Consider the following 25,424-nt stretch of genomic DNA (forward strand, 5'->3'; position numbering starts at 1 on the left):
CCCCTAGTCACATCCCCCTTTAAAAGATTACTAATTGAACTTCATATAAAATGCAAACAGAAAATAACTGTTCAAGATAAAGACGGCGGGTTTATACTGATTTTAGGAAACCACAATTATTTTATTGCGATGTTGACGATTCATGATATAAAAACAATTGTTAATAACTTAATAAAATATTTACAAAACGTAAACTTGGCACAAGGGGTGAATTTATAACTTCATATTCACCTATCACTTCACAAATATTGGTAAAGATTGAATCCTTTAAATGAGTTTAATCCAACTTTTTCGACCTCATGTGTGTAATTAATCATGTAAACTGAGGTTAGAAGTCTTTCAGCACACTGGTCAGTCGTTTCATTTTGTCCTCCATGGTTTTCTTGCTGCTCTCCGTCTCCTCAAGAAGCTGTCGCATTTCCTCCTCCACCTGAAACACTCTCTGATTGGCCTGTTCAATCTGTTTCTGCTTCTCATTAGCCAGTCTCAAGAGCTCTGTCTGATGGGACACCTGCAGACACTCCAGCTGCCTTCGAAACGCATCGTCCATGCTGTGGAGCTTCTCAACTACAGTTCTGGAGGACAAAGAAAATAACACAATTCCACATCGAGCTGAAAATAATTCTTACTTTAGGTCACCAATTTAAAGATGTAAAAGTATGTTGTAACTTTAGTCTAACTTGTGTTCTTCCAAAGCCTTGTCCCTCTCCTCCAGAAGCAGGGTTTCTTTAGAGTCAAAGTTGTCTTTCATGCGCTTCACCTGGCTCTCTAGCCTAGTCAGCAGGTCTGCCTTCTCCTGCCACTTCTTATTGGAGGCACTATGGGAGACAGGAGACTGTAATCACACACATGCAAACACACACACCATCTCACACACACACACACACACACACACACACACACACACACACACACACACACACACACTACCTGTAGGCCCTCTTGACCTCGTCCAGCTCCAGCTCCTTATCCTCCAGCTGCTGTTTGAGCTCCTCCTTGCGGAGGCTGAGTTGCTCCAGCCGGTCGCGGAGCTCCACCAGGGGGCCCGTCTCCTCCTCCAGCTGCTGCTGGAACCTCCTCTGGGCCTGGACGCTCTCCTCACGCAGCCGGCGCACCTGCTCATCCCGCTCCTGCACAGCCTGCCCACGGGGAGGGAGGGAGGGGGAGGAGAGAGGGTGGGAGAGGGAGGAGAGAGGGGAGGAGAGAGGGAGGTGTGGGGGAAGAGGGGGAGGAGAGAGGGGGAGGAGAGGGGGAGGAGAGAGGGAGGAGAGAGGGCGAGAAGAGGGCGAGAGGGAGGTGTGGGGGAAGAGGGGGAGGAGAGAGGGCAAGGAGAGAGGGCGAGAGGAGGAGGAGAGAGGGAGGTGTGGGGGAAGAGGGGGAGGAGAGAGGGAAAGAGGGGGAGGAGAGAGGGCGAGAGGGGGAGGAGAGAGGGCGACAGGGGGAGGAGAGAGGGCGAGAGGGAGGTGTGGGGTAGAGGGGGAGGAGAGAGGGGCGAGAGGAAGGTGTGGGGAAATAATATAAGGGAGGTGGGGGGGGTGAGGGGTAAGAGAGGGCAAAGGAAGAGAGGGGGAGGGAGGTGAGGGGGAAGAGAGGAAAGATAAAAGATAGTGGCCGTGACAGAGATGCCAAGTGGGTACATATAATATGCTGTATTAATATACAATGATGTATCAAAGTGAATCCACGACTGATGGTAGTGATGACACTGACGTCACTAGCGGGCTAGCTAGCTACCTCTTTGAGTTTGCGGATGGTCTCCGTCTGGTCGTCGATGACCTTGGCTTTGATCCTGAGGGCGTCGTTGTCTCGTTCGTTCTGTTTCTTCTGCGACTCCAACTCCGTGGACAGCACCTCGATCTTAGCCTCCAGACGACCCCTGTCCTGAGCCAATGACGCGCCTGCGTGAGAGAAGGGGGAGGAGTCAGACACGGATGAGTCAAGGACGGGATTGGATGTGTGAGAGATGGGTTACTGGGTTGATTCGGAATATAATAAAGAAGACGTGAAGGCTGTGAGTGAAAGTGAATGGCAGAGAGCCTCAACGTCCCACATGGTGTCATGACGCAACAAAACAAGAAGCGGCCCAGTCATTGTGGTTATGCCTGCGTATATTCAGATGTCCACAAGATGGCAGTAGCATTACATTTGCTCCTCTAAATTCAACACAGAGTACGTCATGATCTATATCTGTATTTGTTTAACAGTGTTGTATACTGCGGGCGCCCTGTAGACTGGCGCCGTGGTACCTTGCTGTGCCAGCTCCTGGCCCCAGATCTTCCTCTCGGCCCTCAGGCCGTCTATGACCGACTCCTGGGCGCTGAGCTGAGCCAGGAGGCGGGACTTGTCCTTCTTCATAAGCTCCAGCTGCAGGTTGAGACGGCGGTCCTGCTCCACCCCCGCCTCCAGGGGGCGCAGGCGAGCCTCGGGAGAGCAGAGGGACAGAGCGTGACCAGGGGGCCGTGAGAGACAAGCAGAGGGAGAGAAAAAGAGAGACAGGCAGAGGCACAGAGACAGAGACAGACAGTGAGACAGGCATGGAGACAGACACAGAGAGACAGGCAGAAGGGAGAGAAAGAGAGACAGGCAGAAGGGAGAGAAAGAGAGACAGGCAGAAGGGAGAGAAAGAGAGAGACAGGCAGAGAGACAGGCAGAAGGGAGAGAGAGACAGGCAGAAGGGAGAGAAAGAGAGACAGGCAGAGGCACAGAGACAGACAGTGAGACAGGCATGGAGACAGACACAGAGAGACAGGCAGAGGGAGAGAAAGAGAGACAGGCAGAAGGGAGAGAAGGAGAGAGACAGGCAGAGAGAGACAGGAAGAAGGGAGAGAAAGAGAGAGACAGGCAGAGATACAGAGACAGACAGTGAGACAGGCATGGAGACAGACACAGAGAGACAGGCAGAGGGAGAGAAAGAGAGACAGGCAGAAGGGAGAGAAGGAGAGAGATAGGCAGAGAGAGACAGGCAGAAGGGAGAGAATGAGAGAGACAGGCAGAGATACAGACAGACAGAGGGACAGACAGAGGTCACTCTCGACAGAGGAAGCCAGATGGATGGTTAGCTGCCGCGGCATATTTTATCACCGTAAGTCCCTGAGGCTTTTCCCTCAACCTCTCACTGAGACTCATCATGAAGAGGGGAAAGACACAGACAGCTTGCTAGCTTTTGCTAGTGAAAATTAAGACTTCAAATACAATCTCAATGCCACCTGGAAAACCACACATCCCATGAATACCTTGAGCTCGGTAATTGCATCCTTCTTGGATTTGATGAGCTCAGCCATGCGATTCTTCTGCTCCTTGACCATAGCAGTGAGATCCTGCACCAGAGAGCCAGACTGTTTCTCTCTCTGCTGGGAGCGGGCCAGGGCCGCCCTCACCTCCGACACCTCCACACTCAGGTGATCACATCCCTCCTTCACCTAGAGAAAGAGGGGAGATCGAGAAGGTGTTCAAGGCCCTGCTCAAAATCTCTTCAAATGCCACGTTCCTTCGACATTCACCTGGATGATTCAGAGTCTATTCAGTGTATCTTAGTGTTATATTATTTATATGTTAGTTATATTGTCCAGTTAGGGTGGAAGGATACATTTCAAACAAGAGCATTTGAATGACATTAATTAATAAAGAATGTCAGCAAAAAGTTAGTCAGATGTCAGATTTGACTGCACATGTTTTTCATTCCATAAACTTGATGACTTTGGTCTTGGTCTGAAAGTATGCAAACTTCTTCCATGGCATTTACATTTTTATCAATCAATGTCTAAACGTTCATCAATCAAAGATTATACAAGATTATACTATTATACAAGGTCATCTAGAAAACCTGTCTGTCTCAATTGGACCAGCAATTTGTAGGTACTCAAAAACACTGTGGTTAAGGTCAAAGTTCAGTGTTTCAGAATTGGCAAGTTGGTACCATACATTAGTCTCTCAAAAGGGAGTGATTGGAAAAAACAACAATTAAGATAGAGCTGTATTGGAATAGTTTCAGTGTAGACTGACAGGAGATGTAGAGGAGAGGACATACAGGAAATGAACATACAGGAAATGGCTATACGGGAAATGGACATACAGGAAATGGCCCAGGCTGGAATCGAACCCTAGCCTACGTGATACGCTCTCTCAACTGGTAAGCCACTGGGGCGCCCTCACGACGATTTTAGAGGGTGATTAAACTCTTTCCTCTCAGGGGACGCTAGCAGAAACACGCTACTGTGTTTCAGCTGAGGTACGGACAGACCTCAGTGAAGCCAGGACAGACCTCAGTGAAGCCAGGACAGACCTCAGTGAAGCCTGGACAGACCTCAGTGAAGCCAGGACAGACCTCAGTGAAGCCTGGACAGACCTCAGTGAAGCCAGGACAGACCTCAGTGAAGCCAGGACAGACCTCAGTGAAGACTGGACAGACCTCAGTGAAGCCTGCACAGACCTCAGTGAAGCCTGGACAGACCTCAGTGAAGCCTGGACAGACCTCAGTGAAGCCTGGACAGACCTCAGTGTAGTCTGCACAGACCTCAGTGAAGCCTGGACAGACCTCAGTGAAGCCTGGACAGACCTCAGTGTAGTCTGCACAGACCTCAGTGAAGCCTGGACAGACCTCAGTGAAGACTGGACAGACCTCAGTGAAGACTGGACAGACCTCAGTGAAGCCTGGACAGACCTCAGTGTAGCCTGCACAGACCTCAGTGAAGCGCGTGGCCTCGATGGTGAGGGCCATGCGGAACTCGTCCTCCAGGGCGGCGTACTGATGCTTTCCCTCTGCCAGCCTCTCCTCCAGCTCCGACACCCGCTGGGCGTGTCTCCGCTCGGCAGACTCCGCCTCCCTCGCCACCGCCTCGCGGAACTCCGCCCCACCCGGCACCAGCCTGGACTCCAAATCCTTTCTATGAAAAATAAATAAATAAAGAGCCCATCAAAACTAAGTACAAAATCAACTTTCATCTACATTGTGATAGTTTCATTTTAGTTGTATTGGAATCTTTGGGCCCGTAAATGTGTCAGCCAGGGTCTCTAGAAAAGCAGCAGCACTGTAGCATGAACAGGTCTGGTGTTTCACCTGTGCACCTGTTCCCTGGAGGCCAGCAGTTCATGCAGCTGCTGCTGCTTGTCTTTGTGCTGCTTGGCCATGGCCTTGTGGATCTCCACCTCTCTCTTCATGGCAGCAGCCTTGTTCTCCAACTCCTGCTGTCTCTTCATCTGGAAGGTCAACTTCACTGGTCAGAGGCTAGGAATCTTCTGGTAGCCATGACGCTTTATCCGTAATGGTGGCCGATTATGACCATCATAAAATAGACGGGCCTAATCTGCATCTGATTTGATTAATCTGACATCAAGGTAATCCTATCTTGATATTCAAATCATCCCTTGCCCAGCTAGCTACCTCCTCAGCCTGTTGGCGGGCCCTCAGTGCTTCCTTGTGGGCCACGCTGTCCTCCAGGCTGCGTAGCGCCCTCTGCTGGTGGTCCTCCTGCTGGCGCGCCTGCTCCAGCTGCAGGGCCAGACCCTGGCACCTCTCCTCCAGCTCCTCCACCCGAGCCTGCAGCCCTGAGCGCTCCGAACGCTCCTTGAGGAGCAGGTCCTTCAGCCTGGAGGGAGGGGAGGAGAGGAGAGGAGGGAAAGAGAGAGGAGAGGAGAGGGGGAAAGAGAGAGGATAGGCACAAACAAAAAAAAAAAAAGGAAAAGAGGGAGGGAACAAAAGATGGACACAATTAGACAAGGTAGAGAGTGGAAGATAGGGAGCAAAGTCAGCCTGTGATGGGGGTGGGGGGCGGACAGGGTCATTAGTGCTGGCCGGGGAGCTGCAGCGGAGATGGCAATTAAGACAAATTCATGCGTCACCACTGACATATGCTTGTCACCGTGACTGCCATAAGCACGATTTATCTTGGGAGGGTGATAAAGACAAGGGCAGTACATCAGGACACAGCAAAGCGCCGCCATCTATCTCTGCAGAACTCACCAGAAGGATGCACTGTTTTAGTGACACAGACTCTTTGAATGGTTTAAATTATGGATAATTAGGCCCCGCATGATAAAATGCCAAGGCACACGCAGGGTAGATACACTGTAGATAGGTGTGAAAGCTCTTGCTAATGCAAATGGTCCTTCTAGGTAGGTGTGTTGCTTTTATGTAATGGAAAATGAAAGCCTGAATTTCAAAATCTACTGTGAAGTACATTCCATTTAATGTGCCATTAGTGCATTAGGGTCTATCTAGTACGGCAGTGTTAGTGTGTTTCAGATATTTTTTATGGGCTGTACAGGACCGACTAGAAGAATGTGTGTGTGTATGTGTATTTATGTTTACATGGCCACGTGTATGTGTGTGTGTGTGTGTTGTGACCTGTCTGTGGTGTGCAAGGCCAAGCTCTGCAGGTCTTTCTCCTCGCTGGCCTGTGTCTGTAGGCTCTTCATCTGCTCTGTCAGCTTCCTGACAGCCTGCTCTGCCTTCCAGCGCCTCTCCCTCTCCTGGTCACGCTCCTCCACGATGGCCTGGCACACACACACACACACACACACACACACGCACATGCACACGCACACACACATAAACAAGAATCCTTGATCTTCTGCTGTACTTTCTTTCTGCACAATTCCTACTATGTCTCTTTGGATAAAATCGTCCGCTCAAATAAATCAAACGTAACCAGAAGAGACACAAAACACACGGCACAGACACACACACACACACACACACACACAATCTAATACACAATCACAGAGTCGTGCACAACTGGCACACTAAAGAGACTACATCCCTGCCCCTATTAAATCAATCCAAGTACAAGTACATGGCCAACAGCAATGCACGAGTCCTCGTCCATCACGGTCCTTACCCTGTAGGTCTCCTCCTCCACAGCAGACCTGCTGCTCCTGTCCCCTGGGGCTCTGGGAGGGTTGAGGCCCTTCCTGGCTGGCCCCACCATGTCTGCAGGGCCCGGGGCAGCAGATGGGCCTCCCGCCTTCCTCCAGGTGCCCGCTGCACACTTTGAACCTCTGCTTTTCCGGCTCTCTGGGTCGCTGTGCGTGTAAAAAAGCGGTTTATTTGAAACAGCTGAAAAAGTGACATTGTAAAAATAAAAAATAAAAAGAGGAAAAAAAAGGGTGTCTTCTCCGATTAACCGGCTTGCTTTGAAAGGTTTCTAAATGAGTCTCAAAAAAACTATTTGGTGGACCGGCAAACTTTTCACACCACCTTGTCTTCCACGAGGGCATCAGAGACTGCCAAAACAAAATGAGGGTGAGTCAAAGCAGGTGTCATGAGAGGCTGATGAAGTAAGATGAGGGGGCAGAGCCAGCCTCGGAGTGTCATCTATCACATGTAAGTGATGACAGGTGTAATCTGAAGGAGTAGAGGAGGAGAGTTTAAACCATGGGTGGGTGGGAGAGATTGATGGGCCAACCTACCGAGGATCAGGGGAACTCATTATATCACCCAGGTACTCATTAGGCTGTTGGCTCATAAACAAGGCAAAGAAGAGAGGCAGTATATCCTCTAACCCTAACGTACCGTCATCCTGACAGTAAAACGGTATATTGCCAATATATGAGCATTTATGGGCAATATTGTTTGGGAACTATTTAGACAGAGGACACGGTGCCCTTTTGTACATTTTGTATGGTATAATTATATATATTTTTTTAATATATCATAATCATAAAATGACAGGTTATAATGCTTATCAAGTAATTTAAGTGTTCAGTATTAGCCTTAACCCATGTCTTGTGTTTGTAGTCTTAGTACCCAGTGACTGCATTAAGTGTAGATTGACATATGGAAGACAGACAATGCCTCCACCTGTCTGTTCTCCTGGCCCCGACCTCCTTAACGGGCCTCTTCACTGCGGCTCTGCCTCTCCTCTGCTGGGCTGCCGCCATCCTGGAGCCACGACGGGTCTCCTTCCCGCTGTCACAGTCACTTTCTGACGTGTTGTCAATGTCCCTCTTGGGCTTCTGTAGCTCCACTGAGGGGGCAGAGTTGCTGCTGGCATCACCGGCAGGTTTCTGAGACAGAGGTTTCTGACTAGGGGTTAACACGGGTAAACAACAATATCCAAAAACAAACATCTTCGATAATCCCCAGAACAAACCAAACTGGGGCTTGTGGGTAAATGGTGTTAACAGGTGCAATCTTCTACAGTTCCAGGCTCACCTGGTGGAAGAGCTGGGACACCTGGTGTTCTAGTTTCTGAATGCGCTGTTCGTTGTAGGGGTCTGCTGCTGGGCCAACCTGCAGTGGGTCGGTCCGTCCGGTTGGTGAGGGGGGCTCCCTGGGGCCCGCCCGCTGGCGGTACTGGCTCATCACTTTATTAATACGTGGGGTGGGGAGAGCTTTGTCTCCTCTAGCCTAGATGTGCATGCATGACACGTGTAAAGGTCAGACTAGATTGGATCTTTGGTTGCCGGATCGATTCCCCGCCGTGCCAAATGACATTGTGTCCTCGGGCAAGGCACTTCACCCTACTTGCCTCGGGGGGACTTACATACTGTAAGTCGCTCTGGATAAGAGTGTCTGATAAATGACTAAATGTAATGTAAATGTAATTCTTGATAACACTTGAGGATGGAAAACAACCAATATACCTATGGATAACAGAGGTTAGATTTCCTGCCAATCTAGTTTAACATACAAAGTGTTCTTTTTTTCTATGAAGACATTTATTTAAAGGCAGCTTTTTTTCTTTTGAAATACAAACATCCATTATTACCAGGTCATTAGCACTGGTGTCTGAGGACAGCAATAATTCCACATAGTCATCCAGACCAGGGATATCGATAGGACAGTCCTCTCCCAAAGAAGCGTGGTTTCCAAGCCGGTCCACCCTGTCCAGGCTAGAGATGTGAGGCAGGGCCTGAAACACCATCTCCCTGTAACCTGATGAAAGAGAACACTCGCATAATAATCACAGCAAATACCACAAAGATCTAAAATGACAAGAAGACTATAAATCATTCACAGCGCAGTCTTACCTGGTGAACTGCAAAGAGGGTTATCTTTGCCATCCACACACAATGTGACTTCCCTCAAGCTCTGCAGTCCCAGCATGCACTGCAGCAACTGGTTGATGCTGCCCAGGCGGTTGCTATGGAGACTGAGGTGTTTCAGCTTGTATTCGGCTCCATGAAGGTACAGTAAGCCTGTAGATTTTAAAGTGCTTATGCGTTAAATTTAACATCTGGATGTGATATGTATGATATATAAATTTGTGTAATAAATGTTAACCAATAGTAGGATGGATTCATGACCCACCTGTGAGGTCACTTATGTGATTGTAGGATAAATTTAATCTAGTCAAGTTCACTAGTCCATTAAGTCCTGTGTTACAGCAAGAAAGGGTTTTAATACTACACACAGTGGGGAAAAGTTTTCAACATCTGAAGTAAATTAGGTAATCTGAAGCTCACCTTCAACTTTTGTGATTAGGTTGCAGGACAAGTTTAGGGTTCTCAATGAGGTAAGGGAGCAAAGTCCCTCAATACGAGTAATGTGATTGGATGACAAGTCCAAGTGTCGGAGACGCCAAGCCGACGTCAAACCCTCTAGCCTCGATATTCTGTTACAGTGAAGATTCAGTGACGTAACACTGCTGCTCAGCGGGACCTCCAACAAACTTTAAAACAAATAATAATAATAATAGAAATCGGAAGATGAGGGTCAGGAAGAGTTACAGACCAGTGGCCTTGTTTTTTTTTTTTTTATACTGGAGTTTCAATAGATAATTGGAAACGTGTAGGGAAGAAAGTGGAGTTGGGATTACCTTGATATGTTCTTGTCTATCAAGCACAACTCTCCATCCGCCATAACCTATAACATTAATTACGAGCTCTTGTAGTCAGTATCTTAAAAGGCTGGTTTAGATGGTGCAAAAACAAATATATCACAATTCATAATAACATTTTATATTTCTATGCATTTGCTGATAATTTGGTGAAGAGATGACATGGCAATGAACATGGCAATGACGGATCCAGTCAGAGCTACTTGGGCAAAAAAAAGTCGTGAACGACTTGCTTAATTGTATGTGTTAGCTTGCTTATGACATTAGGATATTAGGCGTGTAACCAAATATATACACAATATGAAACTGCTTCTAACTTTACATGATATCATTGTCTTTCAGGGTTTCTTTCAGTCAAACATACTAGTACTGCATGCACTCGGCACAAGCTGCTATGCTTACCAATCGTTTCCACACCAGTCATACAATGCAGACAGACAGTTTTGCTAACTTTTTGCTGTTGTTGACATATCAATATCAGCAACTCAAATACAAGCAAGCCCCCATCGGCGTCTCACAAAACAGTATTTACATTACAACATCAAGATAAACTAAATGAACTTTTTTCATAATAGTTTAAGCATTTGTTTTTGTTTTACCGCCGCTTGAATTGAATTAGCCGCTTTTGGCAACCCACTTGCCACTTCCTGGTTACGCTAACTTAATGACGTTGCTCCACTTCCGTTTGTCCGTGGACCCTGGAAAAAAGTTAACGCTGTGCTGCAAAGCAAGGAATCTCTGTGGTTTTATAGTGGGATTTTAGGGCAATGAGTGTTGACTGTCCAACGATTATCTCAAGAACCGAGCACCGTGCACAGTTGTAATTCTGTAAGTGTCCGTGTCAGAACCCAAGGACGTGCGGTGCCGCTGGTGACGTTGTGTGGATGAGCGCCTGGAGATCCCTTAAAAACAATTCGCCACCAGATTCGCGATGGATCCCTTTCAGCGATGCTGAGCCGGTAGGGAGGCTACTATATGTAGAAGGCTGTGCACGAGAGGTAGATGCCATAGATGGCTCTGCACCAGCCATACGAAAGAAAGATTGCCATACGCATACAAATTCAAATTGTACCATTACCGCTGCAGGCAGCAGTCCATTTGGGAAACAAAGGAATATGTAGCTAAACACATTTTAGTGTATTGTGCAGAACCTGTAAAAAAAAAGGAACAAAAGCATGACATTAAACGCTGTTTATTGTCGCCAAAAATCTCACCAGAAGTCACTATTGGCTCTGAAAAGTCGTTCACAGTGGCGAGATTATATGTGATGACGGATAATTGGGCCTCATCCACATCCAGTTTTCTCCCGGGGCGAGGATGCGACTTTGTTTGACAACACGAAAGACATGGCAGTTATTTTGCTGCTGCTCCACAATGAAAACGGAAGATATCCAGTTGCATAAAGTCATGACACCTGATTTGTCGCTAGATTTTAAACTTTTAAAGATACTTTTGGAGTCTTCTTCAGTTCACCTTCAACTGTTGTGAACACTACTGAAGTGTTGTGTCTAGAAGGTGTGACTGCATTGTCATTTAACATAACAGTCCTTGTGGTGCAAATTAACGACTGTCCAGTGAAAAAGGGATTCAATTACGCAGGTCTTGACCAATACAGCCAAAGGCTAGAGTATTAGGATACTGATTGGATGAACGGTTTGCGACAAATAGACAGTTGCCACCATGTTCGTCTGACATTCTAATAGCAGACTTTTTTCAAAGTTTCTCAGTTTGTTGATCGTCACTCAGCTTTATAGACATTTCTCGAAGGACACTGATTTTTGGGGTCATCATCACGAAGGTGCTATAGGCCTTAAATTAATGGAGTAGGCCTAAGCCTGTGTTTTCGCTACCCCCAAGCGAGCCAATTTTGAGTAATTGTAGCCTAAAGTGTGGACATTGCTTAAAGTTGTCGTGTTAGTAAGCATGTGTTGAGTATTGAAAGTCATGTTACCATTTCCCAACCGTAGGCCTACATGCATTGATTGTTGTCTTTCCTTCCACAGGATTTTTGGTTCCACGCCCTGAGTGAGCAGGTTAACGTTCCAGTAACATGCCTCGAAATACCCGGACTACGCGGGAGAAGCAACGTGATGCAAAACGCCGTATACGTGCAGCTGCGTGCACCAAAGCACGAGATGAGGAGGCCGCTCAGCAGCAAGCACACCGTCGGGCAATCAACGCTGCGTGTGCGGCTAAGGCGAGGGCACAGGAAACGGCCGAGAAGACAGCAGCCCGTCGTGCCAGCGACGCTGCGCGCATGGCTAAGGCGAGGGCAAGGGAAACGACAGAGATGACATTAGCGCGTCGTGCCAGAGATGCTGCGCGTATGGCTAAGGCGAGGGCGGAGGAAACGGAAGAGGTGAGAGCAGCCCGTCGTGCCAGAAACGCAGCGTGTGCGGCTAAGGCGAGGGCACGGGAAACGGCAGAGAAAAAAGCTGCCCGTCGTGCCAATGACGCAGCGCGCATGGCTAACGCGAGGGCACAGAAAACTGCAGAGATGCAAGCAGCGCGCCAGGCAAGGGACAGTGTGCACCATCAGGAAGTTAACCGTGCGCCCCAACAAGCGCAACCTTGCACGGTATGATGATACTGATTTATTTCAAGAGGAGCTTCATGGCCGTTACAGTCAGACACTGAGCAAAACCTCACTGCTTCTCTGTTCAGAATGCTCACATTGTGGTGCTCTTGTGTGTTTAGTTCTGCTCCTTTCCGCCTAAAAGGACTACAAAATTACTATTGAACAGCCCAGCCGGGCAACGCTTTATTTGCTTACTCAAAACGTACAGTGCAACCAACGTGCATAACACGATCAACTCCCCCTTCCCGTGCCACATTCCAACAGGTCCGTGTTGACACAATTAATATTGTTACATTGTGTAACATATGTGTGTTTGTCATTGTCTGCTATGTGGAATAGATTACAGGCATAAGGGGTGTCCATTTGTATTTGATGCCATTGTTAACGCACATGATGTAGGCAAATATGCTTTGTAAGATAGCCTTCTGCACATTAACCTCAACAAAGTGAACATGAACAGAACTCATCTGACAAGTACACACTCAGGCTATGTCATGAGTATTCGGTGCAGAATAATGCAAAATACCTATTGCTGTATGGTATGCATTACCCTAACAAGTGCAAAATGGTGATTTATGCAGTCAGTCCCACACTGAGCTACTACCCATAGTGGAGCAATGAAAGATGAGGGTCGTTAATGGCTATTGGCCATGCAACGACTGATTTAACCAATTACCTTCAGTACAGCAACTGCCCTCATTAACCTGGGGAAATGATGATCTTGTGCTAATGAAAAGAGGGAATTAGACGCACCATCTGTTGCTGTCCCAATGCCACTCATCTCTCAGTCCAGCTAATTTGAATTTTCAAGGGCGTTATCTGAGAGCCAAAATAAGGTTGAGTAAATCTGTCCAAACCTATGTCTTTTAACACACAACAACATACTGTATGGTGGGAAAGTTGTGGGCCAAGGTTATATGACATATTTTTGGTGAGACCCGCTCTATTTGTCGTTTACGTGTTTTTGCATTGGATTTCAAAAAGCCCCTTAAATTCACCACCATGTATACCTGCAAATAGTTGCAGAGTGAAAGATTTATTTCAAAATGTGGTTTACTCCATTAAATAATATCTTTACTGTACAACAGAACAAATAGACACATATTAGTCATCACATTCCAACCTACTGTATGTGCCACCCCTACATAAAAATAGTCTTTAGCTTAGATTTTGCCAACCATGAACAGGACCATTCCATAATAATGCCTTTTGTGTTTGTTTTTCCATCCACAGCCATGACAAAACAATCTTCAACATCTTGAAGAAATCTCATTCAAATCTCATACATATTTTATCTCTTCTTAACGTGGACAGAGGACAACAGAGCAGAGACATTACTTTACGTTGTATTTGATGAAACATTGACTTTTGTATACATCAAATAAACCACAACAGATTGATATGGATGATTCCTGCCCAACCACTGAAGAAAATAAAACGCAATAGTTATTCATGTTTGCCTTATGGTCTGAGCACATTTGCCCAGAAAGAAATGACACAGCTCCCAAGTGCTACCAATGTCGTAATAAAGTCAACAAGCGCAAAGTTTTTGAGTCTCTTTTTTTGCAGGCATTTACTTCATTTCCCTTTCATGATAAAGGTCCTTCTGGCCAGATGGTCTGAGCTGCTGGTATCAGGTCTTACAGCTCCCAATAATGCTTCTTTTTGTTAACCTGAAGGGAAGACCAGACACAAACAAACAAAAATCACTGGTATCATCCTCATCTTCTCATTACTGCAAAAACTGAAAGGATTGTTGAAATCAAAAGTACTCAAAACAAGAATTCAAAAGAAGAATTGTGGGACTTCTAACATGTGTTTGCTGCAGGAAAGAGGATTAAAGAACTGTTTTGTTTTTTTTGCAAGTTACCAAAAGATGAAGAAAAAGCTGTCCTGTTAATGCTGAGAGACACATTGTCTATTACATTTAATTCAATTATTTTCATAGTTTGGTCAGGTTAAAAACAATTACTTGAAAAATACAATTAAATGATTGTATACTGCAAAAAGTCGAACATACCTAAACCTGTTCAGTTATCTATGTCCGATATGTGGTTTTCTATCTGAAAGCCGAAAAAAAAACTGTTAATAGTCCTGTAATTCCACCCACCTTCTGTCAGGCAGACATATTTCAGTGACTCAGCTAAATACGTAGTCCAAAGTAAAAAAATTCCCATCTGATACTATACTCCATCCTGTCTGGGAGACAAGCAAAATGACCTATCCAGACTCGAGATTACACAGTGGACTGATATCGATCCATTCACCATGCCGTTGGTGCCATCGTCGTCAAAGTCATCTTCGCCGCCATCCGTCATCTCCCCCACCTCCACAGGCCCTTCTGCGTCATCTTCTCCAGACAGCTCCGCGGTCCCTCCTTGGAGAGCCTCGTAGATCATTTCCTGTTTCCTCTGGGCCTCTAATGTGGAACAAAAGTGAAGAGTGAGAGAAACAAAACCAGTTCAGGTGTCGTTAACATCAACGCCAGAAGAAAAGATACATTCAAGAACATAATTATTTTCTATGCCACAGCTTTCATAATACATTCAAACGCTTAGTGTCAGACGAAATTGTGCATTCAAGACTGTGTTCATGACAGGGTTAACCCTTGTGTTATCTTCAGGGTCATTCTGACCCATCAGTCATTGTGACCCACCGTCGTATTGCGATAACTTTACCGCATACAAAAACAAAGTGAAGCATTTTCTTTTAGCCATCGGGCTGTCTCAGACCTTCCACATCGCGAAGGTTAAAAGAAAATACTTTTTATTTGTTTTTGTGTTGGGTAAAATTGGGTAAACAACGATGGTTCGTTGTGAACCTTTGGGTCATGTGACCCGAAGGCAGCACAAGGGCTCATGCAGTCTCTGTGTGGGACCTGTCAGCCGCGTACCCGGCTCTGTGCGCTGTTGCCTCTCAAACTTCTCCAGCCTCCCCAGCAGGGAGTCAATCTTGGTCTTGATCTGAGACAACTCCCGTTTGATGGTTTGGAGCTGGTCGGATTTCACTGAGGACAGACGCACATGGAGGATGAGACAGTGTTTGCCAGGCACATGACACTCGTTTTGGACTAGACAAGGCGCCGTTTTTCACCTTCTGATCACACCCACAGCACAGAAACGCCTGTTAGTGGCTGGTGTCTTCCAGCATAATCCTCCTGTACAAGTCTAAACTTTAACTCCAAGGATGTCAGTGATAATGAGGCATCTCTACCTGAAAGAATAGTTAACTAACTAGAATGGTGTTGTAGGGTGTTTGGTTAGGAAGAATGCATTCAAGCTACAGAAAGGATGCATAATGAGCTATGGTGAGGACCTATCAAGGACTATCTGAAGGAAGGGAATACGGAAGGCGGAGGGATGGAGAAGATTTGGGGGGGGGGGGGGGTGGAGATATGGATGGCAGAAGATGGGAGGTCCATGACAGAGACAGGTAGCTACAGAGACGTACACCGAGGGCCTGTGGCCAGGGACCCTGGGGTGAGCAGTCGAGAGGAGGAAGAGGAGGAGGAGGAAGACGAGCAGGTCCTGACGGGGAAGGAGGATTTTGCCCTTCGTGTGGACGGGGCAACGACTCTGGAGCGCTTGATGGGGATCGCCGCCCTGGTGGGGGGCAGCACACGCCCCTGGTACTCAAACAGTCTGGAGAGTTTTAAAGGGGCAAGGGGGCAACATTTAAAAATGATTATAGTTGCGAAACAGAACGGCCCTCTATCACATCTGCTCAATTGACGTCAGCAATAACCTGTCTTAACTAAAAAGCTGTAACTAAAAGCTCTTACAAAGATGGTCCATTTATGCTGTTTAGCCAGTGTCTTCCCCAGTTGCGAAAGACTCATAATGTGTAGTTTAAAGTCCCCATGAAAAGATTGCCCTTTTTGAATGCCTGCAGTCCTTCAAAACGGACAAGGTAAACAAAATAATAAAAATGTCATAGTGAAGATGCATGCACTTCCAGGTCGGCGTTAAGCGGAAAGCTAGACAATTGTCTGACATTCTAAATGTGCCTGTACAGATAAAAGAACCATTAGCTGGCCAAATGGAGGGAAATAAACTCATAATGACATTCACTACCATTCTTGTAATGTGTTCCATTCTTGTTGCATTTCAAAATACTATTCCTTCCAAGTCTTCCTCAGTAAACAGTAACTTGATAGAGGTCATAGAAAGATGCGAAGGTATAACATTTAGAGTTTGAAATTGAAGGATGAGCGAGGGTAGGTACAGATGGAAGGAATAAAAAATAGAACAGGGAAATTATTCTACTTTTTTGATGACACTGTTTACGTCTCAGACTGCCGTCTTGCTTTGTGAAAGACAAATCAATTTAGACTTTCCTTAAAAGCCTTTCTTTTAACATACCTGCTGTAGAAATCATCTCGGTAGTAATCATAGTCAAATTCATAACCACTGTGGAAGCAAGGAAGGGATCACAATAAACAAATACTGACTGCAGGTGTACATGAATTTGTAAGAAGGCAAGGAGAAAGAGAAATTAATCTTGATGAAGATGGAAATGAGCGAATATATCCTCACCTGTAGATAGACGACAGAGTCCGTTTTGAACCAATCTTTGGCCTGTAGGGCTTAGGCTCTCCTGCCATGTTAATGTCTGTCACAGAAACATGACATGATATTAGACGTGTTGTAGTAATAACACATTTCACTGTACTGTAAAATGAAATGAACTGACACAGAAAAATACAAACACGGAACATCCCTTTTTCATGCGTAAACAGACTTTCAGATAGAGCAGATTACTTTTTAAGACACAAAAATATGTCTTAAAAAGATAAAAGAGAGATAAAAAGTGGTTTTGACAGACTAGCTAGGCAGCGCTGGCTAGCGTCAGACAGCAAGAACTCCTCACACGGTGATGCTGCACAGGGTTTCACGCCGAGTTTGAGTCAGATCAACATTGTTTTCCGAGAAATTCTTCTCAGACTGACACTTGCATGCAACAAAACCCAACCTTTCAAAGTGAGAGTGTCTACAGAGTGTTAGAAAGCAACTTTTTTTTTGTCAGGTTTCCAAGCCTGATTTAGTTTTTGTTTAAAAAAAAAATCTCTTGCAGTAACATACAGTACACAGCCATGGTTAAAAAAAAACGCTTCATCACTTTCTCACTGTGAGTGACAGCTTCTTTGATGCTAGTCTCAGATGGTGTCAGTGGTTCAGCATGTCTGCCTGTCTTTGTCCCCACTCAATCTCCACCCAATCAGCCCTGAGTGCTTCTCAAGGTCAACTCAGACACAGCAGCTACAAAGTCTCTACAGACAAGCTCATTGCTTGTGAGGAGTCACTATTCATGGCTTTGAAACTCAAACAGGCAGCCAGGATTTTCATCAACCGCCTTTGGTGATGAGGGGCCTCTGTAATAAAATGTTATTGGGAGGTAAAATGTGGAGCAAGACATTGTGGGCGGTTATATTTATTGTTTCCAGTTCATTATGAAAAACAACTTTACTTTTTCCATTCCATGCCCAAGAAGGAAGATGTGCTCAAACCAGTTTGGTTTTAAGTTCCCCTAGTGGGAAATTAAATAAGTGAGGCACTTACTTACAATCTTTTGCTAATGGATGAAACTGTGTCATTTCATGTCACACTGTATTTTCTTAATATTAGACTTGGTAGACATCAGCGATCATTCTAACTATAAAGCATATTCTTCAGGTCCCTGCTGGGGTCACTAATGAGAGTAGGGCACACAAAAGCACTCGAAATCAATGCCAGTGCAATTCAGTCAGGGACACACTGAGCTATGATTAATTGTAGCCATTACTATAATCATATACAAGAGTTAGAGGATGTGTGTGTGTTCACATGTTCTCAAAGTGAACTAGAAAGATGTGGGTAATGTGTTGCTAAGCAATAGATTGAGGAGTATGCTGTAACGTTGGTAACAGGATTTGATTTGTTGAAAAGATGATGTCAGGTCTAATTCTTTTGAACTTTGAAACGAAAAGCCTTCATTCATCAAATCAAATCCAATCAAAATGTATTTGTATAGCCCTTTTTACAAGCAATATCACAGAGGGCTTCACATACGCCCATAGAACTGACCCTCAACCTAAATCCTCAAGGTAGACAAGAAAAAAACTCCCAGAAAAACTGACAAGGAGAAAAAAATTAAAGAAAACCTTGGGAGGAGCAATTCAGTGAGTGATCCCCTCCTCCAGAGACGGTTAATGAAAGAGAGGTGCAGAACACCAGTCACTGGGGGTGTACTTGTTAAGAGGGTTTTCCAAGGCTTCTAAATGACGATGTGCCTCTAGGTTGTGCAATTTTTCACGTCTTTGTGTGATAGAAGTAGTGTGAAGACTATCGTACTCCAAGTGTTTCAGGGTTTTTTGTTGTTGCCTGAGACCCAGTGACAATCAGTAGGCTTTAGCTTAGCGAGATAAGGTGGTTCGAGCAAGAACCATTCAACCTTGGAATGAGTTTGAACCGAAAAATCAGCATTTGAACGAGAACGTCTCAGAATGTGTGTTATTATAATTTATTTTGTGGGATTCAGTATAATCAAGGTAACCTCTGCTCTTTCTACGCACCCTGGGAGTATTATGAGATGAATCGTTGATCGTTATTCAAGAGCATGAAGACTTTTCTCTTTTCATTTAACATCCGAGTGTGTTCCCTCAGGAAGGGAGGGCATGTGACAGACGGAGACGGAAGTAGAGAGGGAGGGTGGTGGAGTCTGTCGCCAGGTGATGACTTCCAGTTCACTCAAGAGAACAAGCTTGATCAGTTTTGTCTCGATACAGCCGTCATATGGGAGTAGTCACACACTGTAGACCTTCAGCTGATTTAAAAAGAGTACCTCCTTGTTAAAGTGAAGTACTTTGATTAGTATATTGTTTGTCGAGGTTGGCCACGAAGACGCTAGACAATTTTTTATGATGGTAGCAGACTGTTCTGCACTGCTCCATGGTACTCCATGTTCCCAATAGACGCACTGAAAACAAAGATTGTGAGGACATTTTATGACCAAGAGGCTCTGAACAGCATATTGCAATTTACTCTGGAAAGATAATTAGGCCACCAAGGCTTTTACGGAACAAAAAATACAGTGTATTCCCAGTCCTTGTTAGAAACAGCTTTTTTAGTATACCAACAATCTTGGGTTTAGTTCCTTTGAATGATGAAATCTAATGAACATTACAGTACATAGCCCAAAGTGGACATGATTGCTCGACTTTCATCTGGTCCTCTTCTTTACATTTCACAAGTCTTTCCTGTTCTGTTTTTTTCCTCGCTTTTCATGATGTAACCGTGTGAGTGGCGAGTGCAATGTATTGTATTGTAACGATCTGTCCCCGGAGGAGGGACATCACTTCCTCTACACTCACACTGGCTGATGTGCGCTCCGGTTCAGCGAAGCACGCGCCCACACATCTGCTAGGGAACTTTGATCTCTCATTCACGAGTCTGTTGTTCTGAAGTCTGGACAGTTACCAAGACACAAAAGCCACAGCAGAACCTTGTTATTCACTGGGCTGTTCATCACTTGGATTGGCCGCCTCACCGTCGAGGTACAGTGATTCAATAGGATAGGCTGATTCACAACAACGTGCGATTTACAAAAGTATCTTAGACAGATTTTCTGAATAATGGCTATTTTAGATGAATATGCTGTAACAATGTAGCTCAACATGACTTTGGGAAACACTGTCTTAAACGTTAACACTTGTGTAAAAATCCCCTTGTAGATACAGAATTAATAGAATCTATAGCTTATGTATTTCTTCATGGCTTGAGTGTAGGCCTATATTTACAACAACTTTGGGTTTTACCGATTCTGCTTCAAATGCAGTGAAGGAGTTAAAATAGTTTTCAACAAAGAAGGTATTGAGCTAGTAGCCTATGGTGTTAATGTCGGTTGTATAAAGCTCAATGTCATGTCACGTTTGACTCATCTAACAACATTGTAGGTATAAAGGTGTAATCAATGCATCAACAAATGGGTCGTAATAATGTTTAACAAGTAATTTAGCCTTGCTTTAGTAACACCACTCTGTTGCCGTTATTTTCATAACTATCCTTAGGACAAAGAAGGGACAAGGCTAGTTTACTGTGACACCCTGCAAAAATGTCACATCTGTTTGACAATCAAGGCAATAAAGGTCAAATCAAGCGTAGCCTAGGCTACATGTCAGAACCTTCTTAAGAACTCAAATAACTAGTTCAGCATATTTAAAAACGAAATAATTAAGCAAAGCCTACTTTTGTTTTCAACGCCAATTTCACATAAAATTGTAATGTTCAGCAGGTTCTCAAGCTTAAGCTGTATAAAACATTTTACAGCGTTTCGATAAATCTTTCTTCTAAACTAGTTCATAAACGACTGTTAATATGTTTTACAATACTTACATCGTTGATTGCGGCGCCGGCCTTTGTACATCGTCATGACAGTGATAAACACAGTTTTATGCGAGTAGGCTAAAGCTCCAGTCCTGCTGACGACGTGCCGTTTCCTTTGCTCAAAACGCCCGGCGCAAATCAAGTACACTGGGAGGCACAAGCAACACAGCCACCTCAGACCATACCATTGCTGGACTGCTTAGGGGAGTTCTAAAGGTTTCCTCAACACAGCGATTAAATTCTATAGCTCACAATCGGAGAAAAACATTCTTCAACTACACATTTTCTTTAACTGAAGCATAACACCAACTGGCATATTTTGCGTCAATGGTCGTAAAGTTAAATGCTACCCTGTAATATTCAGCCTGTCTCTCCCTGACACAAACACATTTTTATTCACATTTGAATTAATTGTCTACAAAACAACTAATTACCAGTGTCATCTCGTACAAGTCAGGGGGGATGATATTTGTGGGTCAATAAAGTACAGATAGAAAATATGTATGAACATGTAGGCCTAATGTGTGACAAACTCATGGTAGGTATACATTTTTGGTATTCAAACTCACTCTCATTTAATTGTACTAAAAACGTTAGGCTACATAAAAAGGGGGATTATGCTTAATTGGTTTACACAGGGCAAGAATTAGGCAAGACAATAAAACATCAATTCTCAAGCCCTATTCAATTAAGTATGTAAGTCACATGAGACCTGCCTATCCAATGATGGGCTATAGACTCCAAATGTATGTCTTCAGCACAGAAAAAAATACTCTGGGAGGTTCCCCAGCTGTTCCAGCAATTATGCCTGCTGAGGATGAAGTCTCTAAATTGTTATATCTAATTACACTGACAGGGCCTGTGCAGCTGTCTGGCCCCCTGGCTCACGTTCTTAATAGTCTCACAGTTCTTTTGTTCCTCGCCAGAAAAGAGAGGCTTGTTATGAGCCTGACAGCTTGATACTATGGTAAGAAGCCATTCTTTTTAGAACTACTGACATTTTACTAAATCATATATAAGGAAATCTGTAAAGAATCTAATTGAAATAAATTGGTTAAAAACCTGATGGTTGTATGAAGGAAATTTAAGACTCACCATTTTTCTCAATCAAACCATCATCCAATCTTCATCATAATCACCATGAAGTATGGTGCATGGGCACAATACAGTACACATACAGTATATATTGTATATGTACCATGTCTGACACTTTATCCATGGGAAAATTGCATATCAAATGCCACAGACTAGCTACACATCCCAGCATTAAAGCCTTCATTTCTATAAGAAAAATAAAGGGATCATATCTATATATTTAATGTTTTGTAGTTCAGCACCTTGTAACTTTTGTTCTGAAAGGCACTTTATAGATAAAGTTCACTAATTGAGTTGACTGATTTACAGTCCTAATGATTTCATCACTGTTCCAGTTGCGCCATCTAGTGTTTCTAATAAGTGTGACATTGATTTTTATACTTACATTATCCTGTCATTTATACCTGCCCCTACCTCTGTCTATCTTTCCAAACCCCAAATACAGACAGCAAGCTATCAACCATCTATTTAAGACAGCAAGTAGGTATAAACGAATAACATCCTCTTTATCACCATTCAAATAGAAGTGTGTGCTTCACACACGCTTTACTATGTCTTTGCTTTTTCAAGCACCAACAAAAGACCATGAGAACCACAGATCGTTCAGAACAGACAACTTAAACTGCAGTAACTACGTCTTCCACCAGAGGGCAGTCACAGACCATGACGAAGTCACTCATTGAAACAACACATCGGTTTGAGTCATCCTCAAAAAGATTAGATTCCACTGTTTTGTTTATGTGACCAGGAGACATCTTCATGTGCATCTCTATGGTCCCAGGTTACATTAGTGTGGACCTCATCTTGGGTCGCATTCATTCATATTTGGAGAAGGCAGGCTACCTAAAGTCCTTGTGTTGGCAATCAAGCCATGTCCAATGAAATTAAATTGAGTGAATGAAAAGACTGAGCTGCAATATCTCCTGGCTATTAAAGTCACTCAAGCATTCCAGTGTCTCCTCACCTGCAGTCCACACCTGAAGCGCTGTCACAACAGAGCTGAGCTCAGTATTATTTACAGCAAATGGCCTATCGAGGCTGCCGAACAGAAGTATATGCAGTGGGTGACATTTACCAAACCCAGATATCAAACAAGGACATCTACAGTTCATCTGCAAAATACAGATATGCATACAGTTTTTAATAGTCTTTGTTTGACTGTGGATGTGTGTGGGTGGGTGTATGATAGAGAAGAGAGAGAGAGAGAGAGAGAGAGAGAGAGAGAGAGAGAGAGAGAGAGAGAGAGAGAGAGAGAGAGAGAGAGAGAAAGAGAGAAAGAGAGAAAGAGAGAAAGAGAGAAGAGAGAGAGAGAGAGAGAGAGAGAGAGAGAGGGAGAGAGAGAGGAAAAAAAGACAGAGATTAACAGGCTGCAGTAATCCCAGTTAGAATGTTCCTGTTGGTAAATTACCTTAAATTCCAAATTCTCAAAAAGGGAATACAAAATAAAACAAAGTTTGGACTTTTACACATATGTGCAGACCAATGTATAGTTTATTTTGGCTCTAGTTTTATTCCTGTGCACACTTTGGCAATTCCAAGATGTTTTTAATGCCAATAATGGAATATTACATTGAAGAGTGATTCCACGCATCTTTTATGTTCCAGGAAATGTGTCTCTGCTGGTCTTTCACAGTCATTTTTATAAACAAATTGTTGGAAACCAGTGCTTAGCCATGAGACAAGCTGTTTTGCATTCAGTCACATGCTTACCAAAATAAACATAAACAGCATCTCTGCAGGTATAGTCACGAATGAGGCACACATTTCCTTTAGATTTGAACATGTCCATACAACTACAACAAACTCATAAATTTGATATGCCATAGTAACATGGATATAGTATGAACATTAACTGAACTATGACATTACTTCACCAAACATATCCTAATCCTACTCTTGCTTCAACAAGAGCTCTATGAAATGTGGTCCGGTAAACAAAATGCTAGCTTTGCAATCTGCAAAGAAAAAAAGTGTGTCCGAAGATGCATGGTAGGAGAAGACGAGGATGGAATTTCAGATATGACCTCGGGAACCCTTATTCATATTTAATAAGAGTCAGACTTAGAGAGATTTTATTTTTCACAGAGGAAGGGGAAAAACTAATCAATAAGTAATATAAAGAAGATTTATTGTATGGGAGTTTAGTGTACATGTAGAGATTGGTGCAGTGTGCGCTCTTTCCTCTTCTTCTCCTTCCCATCTCTCATAGTTCTCTTTTTCCTACAGTATATATGACGTTTTGACACAGTCCTCCATCGATTCACGTAAGCAGTGAAAACCAAGGTGTTGTGTTCCGACCTTGGGGCTATTTGAACACCATGTGTTCTGTGAGTGGGCTTATGACTAAAGAACACATGAAGATGTGCACACAGAATACAGGCACAACAAGATACAAGACACACACAAAAACACACACAGACAAACAAACACAAACATGCAGACAAACACACAGACACACGCAGACACGCACCAATATCTTTACCCATCCCTACCCATTCATTATGATGCCAATTCATCATACCCATCAATCACAGAGCAACCATATATCACCATAGCAACAGAAGTTTTTTTATAAAATGTTTTTACCTAGCGACTGTCCGGCAATGACCCTGGTGTTCTCACCGGTCACAGCTGCGCGGGCGTTCCTCTCGCTGACGTACTGGACGAAGGCGAAGCCCTTGTGGACGGAACAGCCCACGATCTTGCCGTACTTTGAGAAGATGGCTTCGATGTCGGCCTTGGTCACCACGGCCGTGTTGAGGTTCCCGATGAAGACCCGGGAATTGAGGGAGCGAGGGTCATTCTTATTGGTCACGTTGCTGGTCTGGGTCTTACCAGTCATCCTACACACACGCACGGGCCAGCTGGGGAGACAGGAAGAGGTCAGGGCTAGAGGGGCGGGGTCAGGAGGACGAGGACGCAACACACTAACAATCATGCACTCACACACTCTTGGTTCATATTTCTTGGTTCAACGCTTTCGCATGTCTGGTTGACTTGAAGTACAGGCACAGATGTATGCATGTTTTTATTCCAACCATGCAGCATGTCTGTTACTGTGGACAGGTCATTCTCGTCCTCCCCAGGGCTTTGCCGAGACGGAAGTGTGGTCCGTGTGAGACAGACGCTGGCATGCAGGAGGTGAGGGACGCCTCGGCTCAGGAGGAAGGAATAAAAAAAATGGACGACCGTTGCCACGCCTTCATAAAGTTTGTCGCACTCACTTCCCTCTCCGCCTCTCACCTTCTCTCTCCGCCTCTCACCTTCACCTTTAGTGGCAGAAGAGTAATCACGTCTGGAAAGCAGCCTTGCTCAGAGGTGTGGTTTGTGTCTTGCACACACGGGAGCTTTGTCATTAATCTTAATACGTCGCTGATGGTGAATCTACGCCAGTGACCAGAACAGCAAACTTTTAAAACGAACTATGGGAAACATTGAGTGTCCTCGTGTCTTTAATGACTTAAAGACAACTAAATGGACACGGCTTGGGCAGAACTATAACAAGGAATCTCAAAGAAGATCTGGGGCTATTCCCACTTTGGTGTCCCTTCCCTCACATCCAACCCCCTTTTACTCTAATTACAATCAATTTCCACTGTAATTTTCTAGGTA

General features: G+C 44.6%; 3 protein-coding genes across 6 annotated transcripts; 1 reads left to right on the forward strand and 2 right to left on the reverse strand.

The window, feature by feature from the left end:
• Positions 1-100: 100 nt before the first annotated feature.
• lrrcc1 (leucine rich repeat and coiled-coil centrosomal protein 1) lies at positions 101-10,467 on the reverse strand. Of its 2 annotated transcripts, none has more exons than XM_084708062.1 (19): positions 10,379-10,467; positions 9,759-9,805; positions 9,406-9,611; positions 9,251-9,316; positions 8,971-9,138; positions 8,709-8,875; positions 8,153-8,347; positions 7,799-8,019; positions 6,837-7,020; positions 6,344-6,492; positions 5,381-5,585; positions 5,057-5,196; positions 4,682-4,883; positions 3,234-3,419; positions 2,247-2,421; positions 1,735-1,898; positions 931-1,139; positions 681-818; positions 101-575 (listed from the first exon to the last, which is right to left on the reverse strand). In XM_084708062.1, exons 2-19 carry the CDS (start codon positions 9,800-9,802, stop codon positions 329-331), a joined length of 3,066 nt encoding a protein of 1,021 aa, XP_084564188.1. In that variant the 5' UTR covers positions 9,803-9,805; positions 10,379-10,467; the 3' UTR covers positions 101-328. The 2 variants fall into 2 exon arrangements, with proteins under 2 accessions (XP_084564188.1, XP_084564187.1); XM_084708061.1 differs by having other exon boundaries at positions 10,182-10,425.
• Positions 10,458-13,905, forward strand: LOC146271912 (uncharacterized). 3 transcript variants are annotated; one of them, XM_084708086.1, is made up of 3 exons: positions 10,458-10,607; positions 11,783-12,357; positions 13,591-13,905. In XM_084708086.1, exons 2-3 carry the CDS (start codon positions 11,830-11,832, stop codon positions 13,594-13,596), a joined length of 534 nt encoding a protein of 177 aa, XP_084564212.1. In that variant the 5' UTR covers positions 10,458-10,607; positions 11,783-11,829; the 3' UTR covers positions 13,597-13,905. The 3 variants fall into 3 exon arrangements, with proteins under 3 accessions (XP_084564212.1, XP_084564211.1, XP_084564214.1); XM_084708085.1 differs by having other exon boundaries at positions 10,461-10,738; XM_084708088.1 differs by lacking the exon at positions 10,458-10,607 and adding an exon at positions 11,084-11,577.
• Positions 13,896-24,884, reverse strand: LOC146271913 (RNA-binding Raly-like protein). Its single transcript, XM_084708090.1, has 8 exons — positions 24,399-24,884; positions 16,893-16,968; positions 16,719-16,766; positions 15,808-15,998; positions 15,251-15,364; positions 14,625-14,776; positions 14,378-14,420; positions 13,896-14,030 (listed from the first exon to the last, which is right to left on the reverse strand). The coding sequence occupies exons 1-7, from the start codon at positions 24,748-24,750 to the stop codon at positions 14,388-14,390; spliced, it is 966 nt and encodes a 321-aa protein (XP_084564216.1). The 5' UTR covers positions 24,751-24,884; the 3' UTR covers positions 13,896-14,030; positions 14,378-14,387.
• Positions 24,885-25,424: the final 540 nt, after the last annotated feature.

This window comes from Hypomesus nipponensis, chromosome 10 (genome assembly GCF_054491055.1).
Source record: "Hypomesus nipponensis isolate SF chromosome 10, ASM5449105v1, whole genome shotgun sequence".
Lineage (NCBI taxonomy): Eukaryota > Metazoa > Chordata > Actinopteri > Osmeriformes > Osmeridae > Hypomesus > Hypomesus nipponensis.